Source organism: Microtus oregoni, unplaced genomic scaffold, assembly GCF_018167655.1.
Source record: "Microtus oregoni isolate MIOR12 unplaced genomic scaffold, Mior012 000012F_ref0000307, whole genome shotgun sequence".
In the NCBI taxonomy this organism is placed as follows: Eukaryota; Metazoa; Chordata; class Mammalia; order Rodentia; family Cricetidae; genus Microtus; species Microtus oregoni.
The window spans coordinates 13164306-13184357 of NW_024543071.1; the positions used below are offsets into that span (position 1 = coordinate 13164306).

The window sequence follows — 20052 nt, forward strand, 5'->3', positions numbered from 1 at the left end:
CTCTGAGTTTGAGATCAGCCTAATCTACAGAATGAACCCCAGAACAGCCAGGGCTACACAGAGAAACCCTGTCTTGAGTCCCCCACCCATAAAATACATGATGGAACTACTAGGAAAAAACAAGCAGGAAGGTTTTTAAGAGGCTTCTCTACATGCATGATGGGATGAACAATGTGTTCTCCATGTGTGATGGGATGGACAATGTGTTCTCCATGTGTAATGGAATGAACAATGTATCCTCCATGTGTGGTGGGATGAGCAATGTGTTCTCCATGTGTGGTGGGATGAGCAACATGTTCTCTATGTGTGATGGGATCAATAATGTGTTCTCCATGTGTGGTGGGATCAACAATGTGTTTTCCATGTGTGATGGGATGAACAATATATCCTCCGTGTGTGATGGGATGAACAATGTGTTCTCCATGTGTGATGGGATGAACAATGTATCCTCCGTGTGTGATGGGATGAACAATGTATCCTCCGTGTGTGATGGGATGAACAATGTGTTCTCCATGTGTGATGGGATGAACAATGTGTCCTCCGTGTGTGATGGGATGAACAATGTGTTCTCCATGTGTGATGGGATGAACAATGTGTCCTCCGTGTGTGATGGGATGAACAATGTGTTCTCCGTGTGTGATGGGATGAACAATGTATCCTCCGTGTGTGATGGGATGAACAATGTGTTCTCCATGTGTGATGAGATGAACAATATGTTCTCCATGTGTGGTGGGATGAACAATGTATCCTCCGTGTGTGATGGGATGAACAATGTGTTCTCCGTGTGTGATGGGATGAACAATGTGTTCTCTGTGTGTGATGGGATGGACAATGTGTTCTCCATGTGTGATGGAATGGACAATGTGTTCTCCATGTGTGGTGGGATGAACAATGTGTTTTTGGCACAGCAGCTGATACAGACAGAGCATTTCTCTTAGTCACTCATAGCCCATGGTGGTTTCTCATTCTGAGTAAATACCCTAAACAGCATGTTTTAAATGACCCTTCACAACACAGATTTCGTATCCCATCCCTGACCTTATCTCCCACATGTTTGACTCTTGTTGTATTATTGATTCAATCATTTGCTCATTTAAATTAATAAGTAAGATCTCTATATTTTAAGCTCCTCGGGGACCTTGTTTAGGTCATGATTTCCCATCACCTAGTCCCAAACAGTGTGTTTGTTGCTCACAGTGGCCACTGAATTAATGACATATACATTTATTATATGTTTTCTTTTCTTGGTGTGGCTTTTTCAGGGGACTGTTTATACCTACACATTTGGTGCAGAGCCAGCACTAGATAAAGTCCTAGAAGCCTGTGATGGGAAAGTCCAGGCAATGGACTTCATCACACCTGGAACCAAATATTTCCTGGTAAGAAATGGTCTCCTGGGGCACTAGAGGATCAAAGTTGTTGTGTTTCACAGCTTAAATTTCTATCCACAGGAACTGAGTATCTGTAGACCAAGTCTTTGATAGGCAGAGTTTTTCAGAACCCACACTCAAAGAAAGAGATATTCTAAAGCCCTATGTCAAAGACATTGGATTAATAATAACGTTCCAAAAAATGGGAGTTCTGGAACCAGATGGATAAGGGAAAGAACAACTCCACTTCTCCACAATGCCATTTAGAAGTTCTAAGCAGAAGAAATCCTTCCTAACTCATCCTTCAAGGCTTTCCTTTGACACCTAAGCCAGAGAAAACACCACAAAAAGAGCAAACCACGGGTCATTTTAGATTTTAGACATCCTAACAGGCAGTGACAGCTCATTGCTCCAACATACAATTTCCTAAGGATGATGTTCCCAGCTTCTTCTCATATAATTATTTCTGTCCATATGTCTTCTTTAGTGTGGAGTCTATTCATGCTTATTTTTTGCCATTTATGAGCAAAATTGTTCACTTTTATTTATTTATTTATTTTACATCTCAATCAGATGGCAGTTTCCCCTCCCAGCCCCAAGCCCCTCATCTAACCCTTCTTTCTCCCTACCACATTCCCCTACTCTCTGTTTCAGAAAAGAGCAGGCCTCCCATGGATATAAGCAAAACATGGCATATGAAGTTTCAGTAAGACTATTAGAATGTATAAAATCTAAAATGCTGGCAATGACAGGTAGCTGCAGAGCAGCTGAAGCGCTCATTCACTGCACGTAGGTATGGCCAATTTGGAAGCTGGTTTGTCAGTTTCTTTCAACACTAGACAGACACCATATGCCCTGGTGGTTATACCTCTTCGTATTTATCCAAATGGGCTGAAAACATAATGCCATCCAAAAATAAGCTGCATGCGAGTGTTTATAGCAGCGTTCTTCATCATGGCTCAGACTCGGAAAATAACCGAGGTGCCGTTCCCCCAGTGAATGGAGAGACCGTGGAGCAGTCACACAATATGCTGTTGCTCAGCAATAAAAGAAATAAGGCTGTCAAGCCGCCAAAAGACTCGGAGAGGCCATAAATGTATAGTGCTAAGCGAAAGAAGCCAGTGTGGGAAACAGTACATGTTCTATGACTTTAGCAGGATATTCTGGAAAAAGCCAAGCAGTAAAAATGATCAGCAGTTGTCAGGAGTGTGGGGAGGGAGGCCGGGAATAGACAGGAGGAGACTATTTTTAAGACAGACACCGTCTTCTGTATATACAGTGCTGTAATGCCTGCCATTACAAACTTGTCAAAACTCTCAGAATGAGCAGCACAAAGACGGAAGGTGCCCTGATGTAAACTATAGACAATACCCAGTAACTATCAGTATGGACATATTTGCTGTAGCCCGTGTTCCACTCTGACGAAAGCTGTGAACCACAGAGAACTCGGTGTGTCTGTGGGCGGGGGATCCGCTGTACTTGCTGCTCAAAACGTCTATAGTCCTAAGAGTGCTCTAAAAGTCAAAGAATTTTAAAAGAACAATATATAATTTCCTGTTGATAGGCTTAATCATTATCATTAGGCAATGATCCCATTGAGCTTCCGGGGGATTTTTATTTGAAGTATGACTATGGTGAAAATATTTTATTTTATTTTATTTTTATGTGTGTGAGTATTTTACCTGCACGTATGATTGTGCACACATATGTGCCTGGTGCCTGCAAAGGCAAAAGGGGACATCAGATCCCTTGGGACTGGAGTTACAGAGGGTCGTAAACTGCCATGTGGATGTTGGGAATCAAGCCTGGGTCCTCAGGAAGAGCAGCCAGTGCTCTTAACTACTAAGCCATATTTTTCTAGTTCCTTATTTTACTTTTCTTTACATAGTTGTGTTATTTAAATCATATTAAAGATAATTTGTTTTGGCCTGCCTGGGTTCTCACAGCCCTGTGTGGGCTGAAGACTTCCCCAGGCCCACCTGGCACCACTAGGTGCCGGGCAGGGAGACATGATTATGATGAACAATCGCATGGTGAAGAACTGGGAAAGAGAAGCAGATGGGCTCATTGCTGTGGAGAGAAGTAGAGCTGAAGAAACAAAGGTGATGAGGAACAGGCTGATGTGGGTGCCTGCTTGCCTCTGGGCCATGGCGACATCTGGACCCAGGCTGCAGCTGAGGGTCATGTCTGTGTCCATAGCCCTATGGCAGCCAGGGTCTGTGTTGCTATCTGTGGCTCCTATTACTACAGGAAGCCAAAAAAAAACTATACCTGTTGAAATCTAAGAGCTATGCTGAACGGGCACCTCCCTTCGCTGGCCCTGCAAGAGATGGTCCTGCCTCTCAGGGCAGAACTGGCCCCACACTGGAGAGGGCCCCACCCCTCACCATGGGCATGGGAGAGCTGGCCCCTGTGCCATGGACACTGAAGAGCTGACTCTGCCCCTCGCCTGAGGGTAGTGGTCCCAGCGGCCCAGGCTGGCCAGATCAGCTACCACCCAGATCCACATCCAGGACTTGGGGTTGGCCCACCCCAACATCTACCCCATCTATGACCTGCGTGAGTGCATGAAGGGACAGGTTCTGTAGGACCAAAGCCACAGGATCTCCATGACTAGGAGCAGCAGCAGGATCTTTGAGAGGAGTTTTAGCAAGGGTCCATACCGATGCTGTGCCAGAAGACAGAGGCCTTGGCCAGACCAACAACTCATTGCAGTGAACATTCGCAAGTAAAGCTGAATGGACAAGAGGGTCCACACTGTATGAACGAAGACGTGTTGGAGAGGTGGGAAAGATAGAGGAGCGAAGTGGGTTTTTTGTTGGTTTGGTTTGATATGTTTTCAGTTAATACTTTTTAAAATTTTTCTTTGGGGTAAGCTAGGATAAGGGTGGATATGGAAGGACTAAGAAATTAGCAGGGTTGGGGTACATAAAAAGTCAATAAAAATTGTTAAAAATAACTTATTTTATTTCTTACATTTTTATTATTTATTACATATTGTGTGTGTGCATGCATGTGTGAGAGTGTGTGTGTGTATGCACATGCATGCCCTCACATGAGGGCATCAGAGGACAGTTTGTGGGAGTTGGTCATCTCCATCCACCATGTGGGTCCCTGGATCAAGTTTATCTCATCAGCCTTGGTAGCAAGTGCCCACTGAATATATCTTTACTTTGTAGCCCTGGCTGGTGGGGAACTATGTAGACCAGGCTGGCCTCAAACTCACAGAGATCCGCCTCCCTTTGCCCCTCAACTGCTGAAGATAATTGTTTTAAAAAGGACCCCACATATGATAGTTTGTGCCTGTAATCCTAGCATGTGGGAAGGGAGGCAGAGGGATGTAGGCAGAGATTTCCATCCAGTCAGCTCACTCCCACATAACTACACAGAGACTTAATATTAATTATAAATGCTCGACCAATAGTTTAGGCTTATTTTCAGCCAGCTCTTATAACTTAACCCATTTCTATCATCTATGCGCTGCCCCAAGGCTTGTTTACCTCATTATCTACTTCCCATCCTGCTCGCTCAGCATCTCATGATCTCTTCCTGACTCCCAAGACTCTGCCTCTCTTCTCCCCAGAGTTCCCTTAGTTCCGTTCCCCCACCTAACATTATCCTATCTAGCTATAGGCCTGTCAGCTTCTTTATTAAACCAATCACAGTGATGTATATTCACACAGTGAAGAGGGATATTTCACAGGGGGACTGGGAGTTCAAGCCTAGCCTGGGTTATATATGTTTCAGGGAGCCGGAGAGAGGGTGAGAGAAAGAAGAAAACAGGGGGATTTTTAAAAAGGTAACAGTTAACGTTTCTTCTAAAAATAAGAATTGAGTTGAATTTATGAATTATTAATAAACTGCACCAACAGCAAAGCTTTTAACTGACCCCTCCCCATGTTAACATACTAGTCGATTAGCACGTGCTTCCATCGCAAAGTCTAACAGTTCTGTTACCTTTCTTCCTTCCGCAGACGCTCACAAATTCAGGGGAAGTTTCTATTTTGTGGATAGAGGATTGCACTTGTGCAAGCAAGCTTTGGCTGGGAACTCCCGTAAGTGTACCCGATAAATAAGTGTCTGGCCGCTGGCTCCATCGTGTCTGACCAGAGAGGAGAGGCATGGCGTCTTACCTCACTGCCTTCTTCCTCCCAGCATTCTATTCTGTCTACTCCACCCACCTATGTTCTGACCTATCAGGCCAAGCAGTTTCCTTATTAATTAACCAATGAAAGCAACAGATAGACATATGACCTTCCCACATCAGGCGCCCCCTAAAGGCACATGCCAGGGGAAGGAGAGATGGAGGCATAGTAGTTGAGATGCCTGCTGTGTGGGCACAAGAAACAGGACCTCCAGTACCTATGTAAATGCTGTGCAGGTGTGATGGGCACTTGTGCTCCCGGTGTGTGGGAGGCACAAACCGACCCCAGTGGAGCAAGCTGGCAGGCTGGACGAGCTGAGTCAGCAAGTTCTGGGTTCAAGCCAGAGACCCTGCCTCGGTGTATAAGGTGGAGAGCAATCGAGGAAGAAAGCTAATGACCATCTTTGGTCTACACATGCACACATGTACAGATGTATGTGAGCTCTCACACACGCACACACACTGCACCCACAAACTCATGCCAAAAAAACAAAATACCTCGCTTGGTTAGAAGACGGCTTTGTTCCAAGAGTCATTTGGACACTGTCACCAGCCTGTCCCCAACTCTATCTTATTTGTCTTTGCCCTCACAGCAGCCGACAAATTCCCGGATGGATTGCCCTCTTTTTTTCTTTCTCAAACCCCAATACAAATGTCCTTGGGTTTCTGAGTCCAATTCTGCATCCTTCTGTAGATGAGACTTAGAGTCTTTAAGTGCACACCATGTTTCTGAGACACTAGGGACCCCGTGTTTCCCTGTGACCCCACAGCTTAGCTTTCTCTTTAGGTTCCATCATTCTAGTTTTAGCATAAAATACCTCCGAGATATTCCCGTGGTTGCTTACGCAGTTAGTCGGATTCAGGAATGCTGACTTTCTGAAAAGAAATAAGTACCATTGCAAGCTTTCAAGCTCTTCAAAAATTCTAAGCATTTGAGGTGGGGTGGGGCAGGGCGGAGGATGAAACAGAGGGTCTGGTGCACGCTAAGAGCTGGCGCTGCAGACCTGAGTCACATTCCCGCCTGGTACGTGCCTTGTACGTGGGGCAGGCCTCATTCTCTGGGGTTTATCTTACACAGGCAACAACTCTAGCATGCTCCCCTTCCTCTGGGTCGGCTGTCGTGGGGACAGTGGATGGCTGTCTATACTTCCTGGACGTCCACAACGTGGAGGCCCTTCGGGTGATTCACACGCTCTTCCTCTCCGAGTCACCGGTGAAGATCTTGACGTAAGCATCTCCTTCGTGGCCGCGCTCTCACCGGGCGCTCTGGATGGGGGCTCCAGCGATGCAGCCTTGCTTTCTCATTTCCACACGTTTCATTTATTTTGAACGTTCACTCGGTTCAGCGTTTGGAAGCACAAAGGCACGTATAGTAGATAGTGCCTCACACGCACCTCGCTCCCAGGAGCAGCCTATTACCGGGTTCCGATGTCGCTCTTCACAAAGACATTTTTATCCGCAAGCATGAAGACCAGTATTTCTGTTCACTTACATGGTCGCCAAATAATGAGAGATACTGGAGTGTGTGCTCTTGTGTGAGGGCGCACGACGGTGTGCATGCAAGCATGCTGGCCAGAGGCCAACCTTAGGTATTTCCTCAGATGCCATCCACCTTGTTTGGGGTGGGGAGGATGGGTTCTCTCACTGGGCCTGGAACTCACTGATTGGGCTAGGCTAGGTGGCTTGGTCCTGAGATCATATACAGAGACCACTACAGCTTTCTGTCAGGCAGGTTCTGAGGCTCGAACTCTGGTCTTCATGCTTGAGGGACAAGCACTTTATCAGCTGAGCTGTCTCCCCAGCCCCACTGGGGAATGTTCAGCCTCCACATCAAAGGGCAGCCTCATTCCTCTGTCTGGTGGCGTGGAGCCCCATTATACATGCACGCCTCGTCATTTTCTCAAACAGTAGAATCCTGATGGACATTCAAATTACTCCAAATCCTTTGAAGCAATATTCTCAAAGGTATTTCTACTGGTTTTTACATTATTATGGAGAGCAATGAGATTTGTGCTAACTTTTTTATACTTGCTTGTCATTCACCACCTGTGTTCTGCTCCCGTTTTCCCATCCCCCTTTTGCTGCCACTCAAGATCCATTTTCTGCTTTCATGTTTCATTATCTCCTTTTCCTCCCCTCCTTAGGATCCCTCTTCTCTCTTATGGACTCTTCTAGTTTCATCTCTCTCTCTCTCTCTCTCTCTCTCACACACACACACACACACACACACGCGCGCGCTAAAATCTAGAATCTGTTTATGAGATGAAGGATGTGGTATTTGTTTTTCTGAGTCTGGTCTATTTAGTTTAACGTAAGAGTTTCCAGTTCCACCCATTTTCTTAAAGATGTCATGGTTTCATGTTTTGTTAAAATTATTGTTTCCTCTTTTTTTTCTACTTTTTCTTTACTGAAAATAGAAGCAGGAGGTAAAACAGTGATAGTGGAGAAATGCTACTCCCTGGCTTGCTCTGTCTGCTACTTTATACAGCTTTGAATTATCTGCCCAGTGATAACGCCACCCACAGTGGATTTGGCCCTCTCGCACAAATCATTAATCTAGAAAATGCCCCCACAGACCGGTTTGATATTGTCATTTCCTCAGTTGAGTTCTCTCTTCCCAGATGACCCTGGCCTGTGTCAAGTTGACCACACAAACAAGCAAAAACCCAACCAGCAGCATTTCTTACAGGACTATGGATGAGGGTTACTTATAGGAAGCAGAAATGATTCAAAGACTACATCACCAAAGCTCACCCTAGGATGGGGAAGCTCGCAAAAGCTGGAAACCTGGGGCACAGCTTGTAGGAAGCTCAACAGGATGGAGAGTATTCTTTGTGGGCGGCTCAGATGGTCTGAGCCTCTTCCAGGCAGCTTGCCTGGCCTTTCCTTCCGCTGCTGGGACTGCTCAGCTTGATCCAGTCTCTCAGCAGGACTTACTGCTTACACGTGCTTTGGAAGGGAGGGACCAAGTGAACCTGGTCAGTTTCAGAGACTTCCTGAAGCTGTTTTGAGTTGTTTACTGCCTGAGCCTAACAAATTTTGCTGTAGTCCAGAAAGTTTCACCCTCGCTTAGGTGACCTTGTTTCACCCTCATGGAAACAGCCAGTCTGAAGTATCTTGTTATTTCAAATACTCAAATACCCCTTTCCACACCCAGGGTTTTCAGAAGTTTTCTTTCAAGGTGGAAGATGTGACTCTCTCCAGGGAAACTACTATACAAGACTTGGTCGTACATTATTTCGGCTCTTAGTTTTTTTAGAAGCCTCCTCCATACTTACTTCCATTGCAGCTACACAAGTTTAGAGTTCCACTCCCAACAAACGGGGGTGCTGGGTCCCTGCATCCTTGCTTGCTTTTGTTCTCTTGATGATAGCCATACCAACTGGGATGAGGTAGAATCTCAAAGAAGTCTTCGTTGCAGTTTCCTGATATCTAAGGACGTGGAATACTCTCTCAAAAATGTATTTGAAAATGACTATTTGAATTCATGGATCTTTCATGGTTTTATATGAATTTTAAGATTTTTTTTTCTAGTTCTGTAAAGAAAGTCACAGACGTTTTGACGAGGATTATGTCACACCTGAAGATGTTGTCACAACCCTGATCCCTGTCCATAAACACGAACGGTCTTCCATCTTCTAATGTCTCAGTGTCTTTCTTCAGGGTGTGTAAAGTTTTCATTGCAGAGGTCTGTCACCTCCATGCTTAGGTTTATTCTTAGGGTTTCTTTTTTTAAATCTATTGTGAATGGGATATTTTTCCATATTTGTTTTTCAGCATTTTTTATTGGTATACATAAAAGCTACTGGATTTTTGTGTGGATTTTGTATTGTTGCTTAGCTAAAAGTGTTACCTAATCAAAGAGCTTTCTGGTAGAGTCCACAGGGTTGTTTAAGTATACCATCATGTGACTTGCAAAGAGGATGTTTTGATTTCCTCATTTCCTAGTTGTACCCTTTTATTTCATTCTCTTGTCTTATTGTCCTAAGACTTTTGAATTGCATTATATAGAGGGGGAGGGGATTGGCATCCTTTTCGCTTTCCAGGTGTTAGTAGAAATGTTCTCAATGTTCCCCAGATTTTAGAATTTGGACTATGGGTTTGTCATATGTAGTCTTTATTATATGCAGATTCGTTCCTTGAGTTCCTTGGACTTGTTAGGCCTTTATTATGAGAGGACACTGAACTTTGCCAAAGCCTTTTCTGTGTCATTGAGATGATTAGGTGATTTCTATCCTTTAATCCATTTGAATGTTTGGCATATTTTATTTTGCATGTGATGAATGTACCTTGTATCTCCGAGATGAAACCAGTTTATCCATGAAGTCTAAACTGTCCCTGCTGGTCTCGGTGGGCTCCAGCACAGAGAAGCTGGAGTGACTTCCCTCTTTGTCCCCTGCTCTTCTGAATTATGCCTTCTTGTGTGGGCTGCCTCTTTCCCAGAACTTTTCCTTTTTTTTTTCCTTCTCCGATTCATATTGTTCCAGCTTTTTTTATTTAGAGAAAGTTGTAGAAATGTTTCAGTATGTTCCTTCCCTTCATCCATGTGGCAATTGTAAGTACTGGAATGTCACAGCCATCACTGGCAAACCTTCGCCAATGCATTCTACCAATTTACCATGTAGCACCTGCCTGTCTTTCCTGAGCATGTTTTGGTTGACTGGATGTTAGTTTGGCTTTGTTTCTGTGCTGAAGTTTGAACCCTAGGCCTCATGTGTGCTAGTCAAGCCCTCTACCACTGAGCTACATCTCCAGCCCTCCTGAGTCTTCTTGGTTATGTATTTGTAAGTTAAATCTGGGGTAGCATTGGCTCAGAGGAAAATGACTACCTCAACATGTAAATGTAGGTTTTTATAAGATCAGAAACCACAAACCCTAGGGCTGGGGATGTAGCCTACTGGTAGATGGCCTGCCCTGGATGCACAAGTCCCTCAGTCCCACCCCAGCATCATAGAATAAATGAATACATAAGTAAAAGCCACGCATTGTAAGAGTGGCCACTTTGGTGCTTCTGTGGTCCAGCATCCTGCAAGCTCACCCCCCACCCCAAGCTGATGAAGCAAGTATGGTCTTGACATTGGATTTCTTCTCTCCTAGCTATGACCAGCGAGGAGTTTTCCTGTTGGCCGGTACAGTCGAAGGGAACATCTTTGTTATTGATGCCAGACCCTCGAGCTCATTTAAGATTTTCGGATACACTGGTATGCCCTACAGCACACCTGTTTGTCTAAATTTTAGGTCACTTTTTGCCAAAGAATTCAAAGCTAAAATTCTGAATTATAGCAAAGCAATTACATACATCATATTTTTCTGAAAAAGGATACTTCAAGTAGAAGTTAAATCCCCATATTGTATTTAGAGAAATTTGGAATATTAGAGTTGTCTGGTATGCAACTGATGGTCTTATATCAGCTACTGAATTAATTAGTACTGGATTAATTTGTCTAAACATTTTGAAATTATAAGGAGAGGAAAAGCTGGGAATCCAACAGAAATCCTCCTCACCTCTCACTGAAACCGCAAGCAGAATGTGAAGGCAGAGAGGAAAACCCAGGATTTTCCAAGCAGTGAGGGGCCAGCACCATCCTTCCAGAAACAGCTCAAAGAAGACAGAAGGGGTGAAAATTCGGAGAGTATGAGTTAGGCAGGCTCAGGAGTCCCCTGCGTTTTGCTCGGTCAGCAGGGGTCCTGAAAGACAGACAGATGGGTCAGGGAGGGAATGGATGAGAAAGCGGAGGGAGTCGGTGCATGGCAAGATGATATGGTAAATTTACAGAGACTGAAAGATTATGTGAACACTGTCAAGAGCAAGGAAAGTCCCCGGCTGAAGGCGGGGCCTCTCGCAGAAAGGAGAGAAGGCTTCAAAAAAGATACAAGGAAATGAAAAACAGTGGTTGGTGGTGTGTCTGCTGTCTTGAGTTCAGAATCACAGAGGGGACCCGAGGCTGACCCTGGCTTCCCAGAGATGCCAGGAGATGAAGGGAGATGATGGAAATGAGAGAGAGAGAGAGAGAGAGAGAGAGAGAGAGAGAGAGATCTAGGATAAGGTCATTCAGGTGAATCTTCTGAGGTGCTCCCAGTCTTGTTCTGGAAGACAGAAGACACGCTGTTGCATGCCTTGCAGAGAGGAGGAAATTGGCCGCACTGTCCAGTGTCAGGTGAGAGGGAAATGAGGCATGGCCCGGTCAGTGAGCAGGGTGTCCTGAGCACCAAACTCAGCACCAGGTGCATTTCCACTACACAGGTAGTGACGCCAAGAGTGCCAGTGTGTGAGGCTGCCCACTGTAAGAGCCCTGGAACTGGCTGGCATAGCTGTTGAAAGAGCCAGGTCATGGGCACACGGTGCAGATGAGAGGAGCAAAGATGGCGGACTGTTGGACACAAGAAGGTCTAAACCCACCTGGCTGGAAAATGCCATTCAGACATCTAATCAGAAAAACACCCTAGCGGTTCTTTAGAAATGTCCCATAGCTCTCGCTTAAATGTCACTGTAAAAATCAATTAATAAAATATGCTACTAGAGATGGGTGAAGAACAGTGTTCCTGTTTTGACACAGGAAAATACAACTTGGGGTGTGTGTGTGTAAAATATTAAATATTAACAAAATATCATGCTGAGAATTAGGGAAAAGTAGAATTATATCTTAATGAGAATGGTGTCAGAGCCTTTAAAGTCAACCAGAGATGGGGGCTGGAGAGATGGCTCAGTGGTTAAGAGAACAGGCTATTCTCTACTCTTCCAAAGGTCCTAAGTTCAATTCCCAGCACCCACATGGTGGCTCACAGCCATCTCATAACTGTCATGAGAACTAATGCCCTCTTTCTGGCTGATGTACATGCAGACAAGAACATATATACATAAGATAAATAATTCTAAAAAAAAAAAAAAAGTCAACCAGAGCCCCATTTCTTCCAGGGACGAACAAAGACATTCTGCAGATATCCACGGTGTCCCTCCCCATGTCGGACGTGGTGGAAGTACTGGTGCTATCCCCACTTCCAGAACTAAGAAGCAGGCTGGAGTACTTCGTCCTGCCTACCAGGCTCTCAGAAGGTGACACAAACAAGCAGCCCAGCCCTCCAGCCCCTCTTTCTGGCCAGAGGTGCTGCTGTGGTGATTTTCTAGTTTCTTTTGGCTCAGTAATGTTCTGGCAAAGAGGTGGCTGCCCTCGTTTAAATAACTTAAAAAATGAATACTGGGGGCGGGGGTGGGGCGAGGGTGGGGCGGGGGCAGTCTAAGCAGTGTGAGATGGGGAGTTTCCTTCTTGCCTCAGGATTCAGGAATGTTTATTTGATTTTTTTTTCCTTTCTTTCTTTCTTCCTTCCTTCCTTTTTTTTTTTTTTTTTGGTAAGTAAAAAGAAACAAGATGAGCTGCCAAGCCAAGCTGATCTGTCATTTTGCAATGGCTCTTGTTTTGCAGTTTAAAATATTCATATTTAAATTCAGATGCTTTACAGTGTAGGTAAACTAGCTCTCTGGATTAACAGTTATTCTTTTTGTCTCAGATGACAAATTTATCTAACTAGAAATTTTGCAAATATAGAAAATCAGAAAAAAAAACTCAAAATACTTTCATGAAAACATTGAGAATCTGGAAAAAAAAAAAACTAATGCCGGGTATGGTGGTTCAAGCCTTTAATTCAAGCTCTTTGATGGCAGGACAAGGCAGATCTCTGTGAATTACAACGCAGCCTGATCTGTATGCAAACTTGAAACCAACCAGAGCACATAGTGAGATCCTGTCTCAAGTAAAAAAGGAAGTGGGGGAAGGAAGGAGAAGGGAGGGAGGGAAGAATCAGAACTCAGGAGGCTGAGACAGGGGGGTTGTTGCATGTTTGAGGCCAGTAACACCTTTACAAAAGAAAAACAAGAAAAAAAGAATCCTGGTATTGTGTCTATTTTAATGTTAGTTTTTAAGCTAGTTTCTGAAATGAAGGCTATGACATATCGTTTACTGACTATAATTTATAATTTCTGAAATGAAGGCTATGACGTATCATTTACTGGCTATAATTTATAATTTCTGAAATAAAAGGCTATGATGTGTCATTTATTGGCTGTAAGTGTCAAGTAGCTCTGGTTGAGGTCACTTGTTTTAACATTTTCTTAAATCACCAAGTAACCTTTTTCCTATTACTCAACTGTTCAAATTTTTCATTTTGCGTTTCATAACTGTCCCCACGATTTCCAGCGTGAAATCTCAGGCCCTTAGGCGCTCTCCTCTTCTCCCTGTCTTAGTTCCTAGCGCCATCTCTGATGAAAGAGGAAGGCTGAAGGACAGCTTCATCCACAAGTTCCTGTACGAGGTGGAGCACCCTCTGTCCTCCGCTGTGCTCGGCTTTGAAGGCGACAAGATCTATGGCTTCTGCAGCCATGTGCCATACATCTGCAGCTATCTGATACCCGAGAAGGTACGCCAGACTCCCGCCATCAAGACTGAGGTCACGTTTATTAGACAAGGCCCTCTTGGCTGCCTCGGCAGACCGATTCGACCAGCATCACCTTCAGTTAGCCGCATGGGAGTTACTGGTTAACCCATCACGAATACAGCTGAGTGACCCTTACGCCACAGACAGCATCTTGTCAGGCAAACATACAGGTGACAGAGTATTTGTTTAGTGCCTTGAAGTCACAGATGCCAGTGGCCATACGGTGCAAACTTTGCAGTGAAGCTTTCCACCTAGGCCCTAACTAAAATCACACAAAATCGTTCATCTATGTCTCTGTCGTGTTCCTTTGTCTCTCCAAACTTCTCCATTCTGGATCACCTCCTCGCAGCACAGTGTCTGGCATGCTGCTTTTGGCACTCAGCCTCCCACTGATGCCCGTCTTCAGGTCGCTGGGAGGAGACTCTATCCCATGCTTCTCTAAACTATTTTTTATCTTCTCTCAGTTATTGTCTCTCGGTGTAGCCAGTATTAGGTGCAGAAATTAAGAAAAAGAAGAGGTGGCTTGTGGTAACAGAAGATTCGAGAAAACTGTCGACAAAGCAATATTTATGCTGGACTTTGAAGGAAGATTCAGATTGGGATACAGAAAAATAATATGTTCACCCTAAGGAAGGAGGGCGATCAGGGGATGTGGAACAGGGGTGATGGGATGGAGTTGAGAAGGACATCTGAGACCAAAGGAAGGTCATTTTTGAAGATGGAGACAGGGATGCATGGGACGCAGAGTGAGGACATGGACAACTTGCATTTTGATTTGTGCGTGATGGTATATTGATGTGGGAGTGTCATATATCAATCTGTTGATTTCATTGGTTAAGCAATAAAGAAACTGCTTGGCCCTCATAGGTTAAAACATAGGTGGGAGGAGTAAACAGAACAGAAGGCTGGGAGAAAGAAGCTGAGTCAAGGAGTTGCCATGATTCTCCCACTCCAGGCAAACGCAGGTTAAGATCATTCCTGGTAAGCCAGCTCGTGGGCTACACAGATTATAAGAAATGGGCTAGTCCAGGTGTGAGAGTTAGCCGAGAAAAGCCTAGAAATAATGGGCCAAGCTGTGTTTAAAAGAATACAGTCTCCGTGTAATTATTTCGGGTAAAGCTAGCCGTGCAGGCGGCCGGGTGCGGGGATGCAGCCCAGCCGCTCTTATTTCAACAGTATATAAAAGTAATGGCTGAAAACAAAGACCCTCAGTGTAGGCTTGGATCCTCAGTGGCAGAATTACATATAAAGAAGCCATTGCTGGCTGAGCTGTGGTGTAGCTCTGTGGTTAAGAGTACTTGCTTATTATGCATAGGAGCCTGGGTTTGATCCCAGGATCAAAACAAACAAACATGCTCCTTGGCCGGCAGAATCAGCTTCTATTTGTAGAGACGTAATTAATACACGGTACAAACATAGGCGCTTCCCAAGGACAGCATTCTCAGACTTGAGCCCAATCCCTCATGTACTGCACAGCTACAAAACCAAAGTTGCCACTGGCCTGATCTTTTCCATATGTTGTTCTTTGCTTTGATTGGCAGAATCACATTGGTGTCTGCGTACTCAAGCCACACCAAAAAGTCCAAACCAAACAGTACGGATCTGGAATGATCTCCATGTCTTCACATGGATTATGGCTCCTGACAATAGCCAAATGTGGATTTCTCTGTGTCCGAGATATTTTCAGTCTGGTAAATTAAAAAAATATATATATGATCAGGGGATGGGGGGGTGGTGTTAAAAACCCGAACAGTGGCTAAAGGTATTTGTTACTCTCGCAGAGGACTGGGGCTCAGTTTCTAACACCCACTCAGTGGCTCACAACCAGTTCTAAGGGATCTGGCGCCCTCTTCTGACTTCTGTGGGCACCAGACACACCAGACACACATATGGTATACATACATACATGCAGACAAAACACCTGTACACATAAACAAAAATAAATGATTCCCTGCTTAAAAGTTCTACTTTCTCTTCCAGAGGACCTGAGTTTGATTCCGCAGCTGAACTGAATGGTTCTCAAGGGCCTATAACTCTGTCTCAGGGTATCCTATGCCCTGGTCCCCATGAGCAACTGCATACCTGTGCACATGCCCACACACACACCTGTGCCCACATATACTCCTGTGCACACACATACTCCTGTGCACACACATACTCCTGTGCACACACATACTCCTGTGCACACACATACTCCCGTGCTCATGCCCACACATACTCCTGTGCACACACATACTCCTGTGCACATGCCCACACATACTCCTGTGCACACACATACTCCTGTGCACATGCCCACACATACTCCTGTGAACACACATACTCCCATGCTCATGCCCACACATACTCCTGTGCACACACATACTCCCATGCTCATGCCCACACATACTCCCATGCTCATGCCCACACATACTCCCGTGCTCATGCCCATACATACCTGTGATTAAATAGGAATAATTTCTCAGCATTAAGTATGCACATGGATTTTAGGCAGAAACAAAACGCGTGGAAGAGGAATCCGCTTCCTAGGAAAATTGACCCAATTTCTTTCCTTTTTCTTGACTCACTGAGCATGTTAATGATCTTTAAGAGTCTTTCCAGTCGGCCTGCCCCTCTAAAGGAGGAAGCCCCAGACAGCACACACAGAGCATGGGCAAGGCACTGCAGAAGGGCTCCTGTCCAGTTTCCTACTATTAAGCTTTTCCCTGGAGACTTCCTGAGAGGCTCTGAACGTCCAGCGCTCCGTGGTGAAGTTAGGGAACCTGCTCCCTGCCCGCTGGGGACTCAAGGGAGGAAATGATGTGCTTGTCTGCAACGCCACTCTGGCAGGGGGGGGGGGGGGCTTGGCTTGTTGTTGCTGCCCTCATCCCTTCTGAAAGAGCAGGAGAGGGCAGTGAGACCCTTGTCTGAGTCCGCCTACGGGCCTGCCCATGGACCTCTGACTCTTGAAGGCATCCTAATTGTGTTCCCTTAAGGTCCCTCCTCTAACTCCACAGCTTTAAGCAAGTTTGCTGACGGAGTGGCTGATTGCCTGGTTTAAGCCACTGGTTCTGATCGCTGTCCTTCCACGTTACACAAAGTAGTGGGAAAATAAATCAATGTTGTTTGAACTAGGGGTTTTAGGTACTGTGTTCTGTCAAGAACTGCCTCTGTACTGACTAAAATGTCATCAGAAGGGCAACAAAATTACCCATTAGCAAAAGTATATATGATGCTGGAAAAAATGCTAGAGAATTGCGTTTATAGTTTCTCCATTCTATCCCTAAAACCATGAAGGAAACGTTTGCCCGGTGTCGGAGTCATTCTCACCAGGGGCACGGGATCCAGTACATAAAAATGTCCATGGATGGCCAGCACATCCTGGTGAACGGGAAAGATGACGGCACCCTCGTCTACCTCAAGTGGAAGTACGTACGGCGCACAGGCAGCAATGCGGTGTACTGTGGTGTTTTAAACTCAGAAGACCAGTATCTCAAGAGATAGACTGTTACACGCAGAGATCCGGGAGGAGAGGGCACACACCCCGTGCTTGCTGTAGGAGCCTTGTGGGAGCCCCAGGGTGGAGAAGGGTGATGAGGAAGAAACATGGCCAGAACCATCGTCTCTGAAAGAAGGATCTAGAAGGATAGGTGTGAACTGGGATGGGTGAGATCAAGTTCTGAGGGATAGGAGCTACTTCTTGTTGTAGGAACTTGACCCCAAGGCTCTTAGTAGCCTCAATGGCCCTAAGTGTGAGAGCTCCCCTCTCCCCAGGAGCTGTCCAGAGTGTGGCCTTTGGATGGTTGGCTGTATTTGAAAGGATGCTCTAGGAGGAGTTGTGGCCATCTCCAGGAATTGATTCAACCTATGTTTCAATGTGACACCCAAAAGACAGCTTGGACTTTAAAGGCTGTCTCATGGGAGACACTGAGGGACATCACTTACTTCAGTAACCGTACCTTTAAAACTTGGCTTTCCTTGGTATCATGGAAAAGTGAATACCATGGGGATTTTGTATCATAACATTTGGGATGCTGCTTATCTCAAGGACCTGTTTGGAAGTGGCCATCATCATATCCATTTCATACAGGAAAACCCTGAGTAAAAAATAGAAATTTGCATCAAATAAGTCATAGCCTGCCCTTTCCAACCAGTGAATAAACAGTGTCTCCAGCCACAGCAAGAGTAGGTGCTCTATTTAGAAAAGAAGGCCACCTGAACTCCCACACTAAACAAAGTTGATTGGAACCTTGGTCCAGGACTTAGGAGCCTTGTGACCCATACATCTTCAATGAAACCTCTAAGTCAGTGGTTTGCAACCCATGGGTCATGACCCCTTGGGGGGGGGGTCGCATACCAGGTACCCTGCATGTCAATTACTTCCACTATGATTCATAACAATAGCAAAATTGCAGCTATGAAGCAACAAGAAAATCATTTTATGGTTGGGGTCACCACAACATGAACTCTGTGAAAGGTTTGCAGCATCAAGAAGGCCGAGAAACACTGCTCTGAGTTGTCTAGAACAGTGTCGCTCAAGGTCGGCAGTCTGCAGCTTCTGTTAGAAATCCCTGTCCGGGTGCCCTCCCCTCTAACGGCCTCAGAGTGTCAACTCCTGTTCTACTTTGCTTTTCTGTTGCCCTGATAAATGCTACGACCAGATGAAACTTGGGGAAGACACCAGATGAAACTTGGGGAAGACAAGATTTATTTCCGCTTGCGTAGTTGTAGTCCATCTATGAGGGAAGCCAAGGCGGGAGCTTAAACAACACTGCTTGTTGGCTAGCCTCCCCTAGCTTGTGTATATGGCACAGACCGCCCTACCAAGGGATGGCGCTGCTCACTGTATGCTGGGCCCTGTTACCTCAGCAATCAAGATAATGCCCCAGAGACACGCTCGCAGGCCAGTTTAATGGAGGCAATTCAACTGGTGGCCCACTTTCCTAGGTAACAAGAGAACCTAACCAGAGGAGTAAGTAGCCCAGGAAGGCCTTTTTCCAAGCCCTCCCAGTGGTAGAAGTGTGAAGTTCAAGATGCCTTAGGGTGTGGCATGGAAATAACCTGTCGGGTTCGGCTGTGAGGGTCAAATCAAATAATGAGATCATGTTTATGATGAATCCTGGTGCATTCTGGGGGCCCAGTTACAGCACTGGCTCTTCTGTGTGGTGGCCAAAGGCCATTTTGGGTGAAGGTACAGGACAACATAAGGGGAGACCACCCAAGAAGGGTCAGGTACATGAAAGGATCCTCTTCTGAGAAATGGAGGTCCAGTGACTGAAGGTCACCGTGGAGAACTCCCCAGGTTTCTCTGTAGTTGTCTGGGAAGAACACTGCTAAGTGTGATGATCTTAAACTGATTGTATGAATCTGTGTTCTCTCTCTCTCTCTCTCTCTCTCTCTCTCTCTCTCATTAGGCGGCTTGGAGCAAACTTAGCAAATGAGATCATTGAACACTGCCAACAACTAATAGCCAGTCTGAGCAAAACGGTGGAAAAAGAAAATGAATATTTAGTCACATCAGGAGTTTCCCAAGATGTGAAGCAAGAAGAGGAGCCAACAGAATCCGGTGTAGCTAGCTCACTTTCTCCCTCTTTATAGATAAGATGGAAGTTTTCAGGGTTTTTTTTTTTTTACTTGTTTGTTTGTTTAAGACAAGGTTTCTCTGTGTAACAGAACAGGACTAGCTGTCCTGGAACTCGCTCTGTAAACCTGGCTGGCCTTGAACTCGCAGAGATCTGCCTGCCTCTGCCTCCCGAGTGCTGGGATTAAAGGTGTGTGCCACTACCACCTGGCATACTATTTCTTCTTACCCAGTGTTTTTTCAACTAGAATATAAGCTACATCTGTTAGAAAACTCATCTTTTCTTAAAAGGATCACAAATATTATATCTCAAATTTCACTTAAACTATAAGATCTGGGCTTCCTCAAAAAAATTTTTTAACCAATATTAGTGTTTGGTCAAAGCAGTCTCTCTACTTCATATCATATTCATAATTTAAGAAGGGTATGTCTAGAAATATTTATTTTATTTTTCAACAAATACTTTTTCAAATTAAGTAAAAATCACTTTATTGTGATGAGCTCACTTAAAAATATCATATAGCTAGCTTAAGGAAGCCCCTGAAATAGTT

At 45.0% G+C, this 20052-nt stretch overlaps 1 protein-coding gene across 1 annotated transcript in view; it reads left to right on the top strand.

The window, feature by feature from the left end:
• Cfap43 (cilia and flagella associated protein 43) overlaps nt 1-20052 on the top strand; it is an 85486-nt gene that overhangs the window by 32710 nt on the left and 32724 nt on the right. Inside the window, exons 9-17 of the mRNA XM_041661891.1 lie at nt 1263-1379; nt 5345-5425; nt 6593-6741; nt 10612-10715; nt 12431-12568; nt 13754-13926; nt 15486-15635; nt 17218-17348; nt 19335-19488. Of these exons, the coding sequence (XP_041517825.1) occupies nt 1263-1379; nt 5345-5425; nt 6593-6741; nt 10612-10715; nt 12431-12568; nt 13754-13926; nt 15486-15635; nt 17218-17348; nt 19335-19488 (1197 nt within the window). The remainder of the gene's footprint in view (nt 1-1262; nt 1380-5344; nt 5426-6592; nt 6742-10611; nt 10716-12430; nt 12569-13753; nt 13927-15485; nt 15636-17217; nt 17349-19334; nt 19489-20052) is intronic.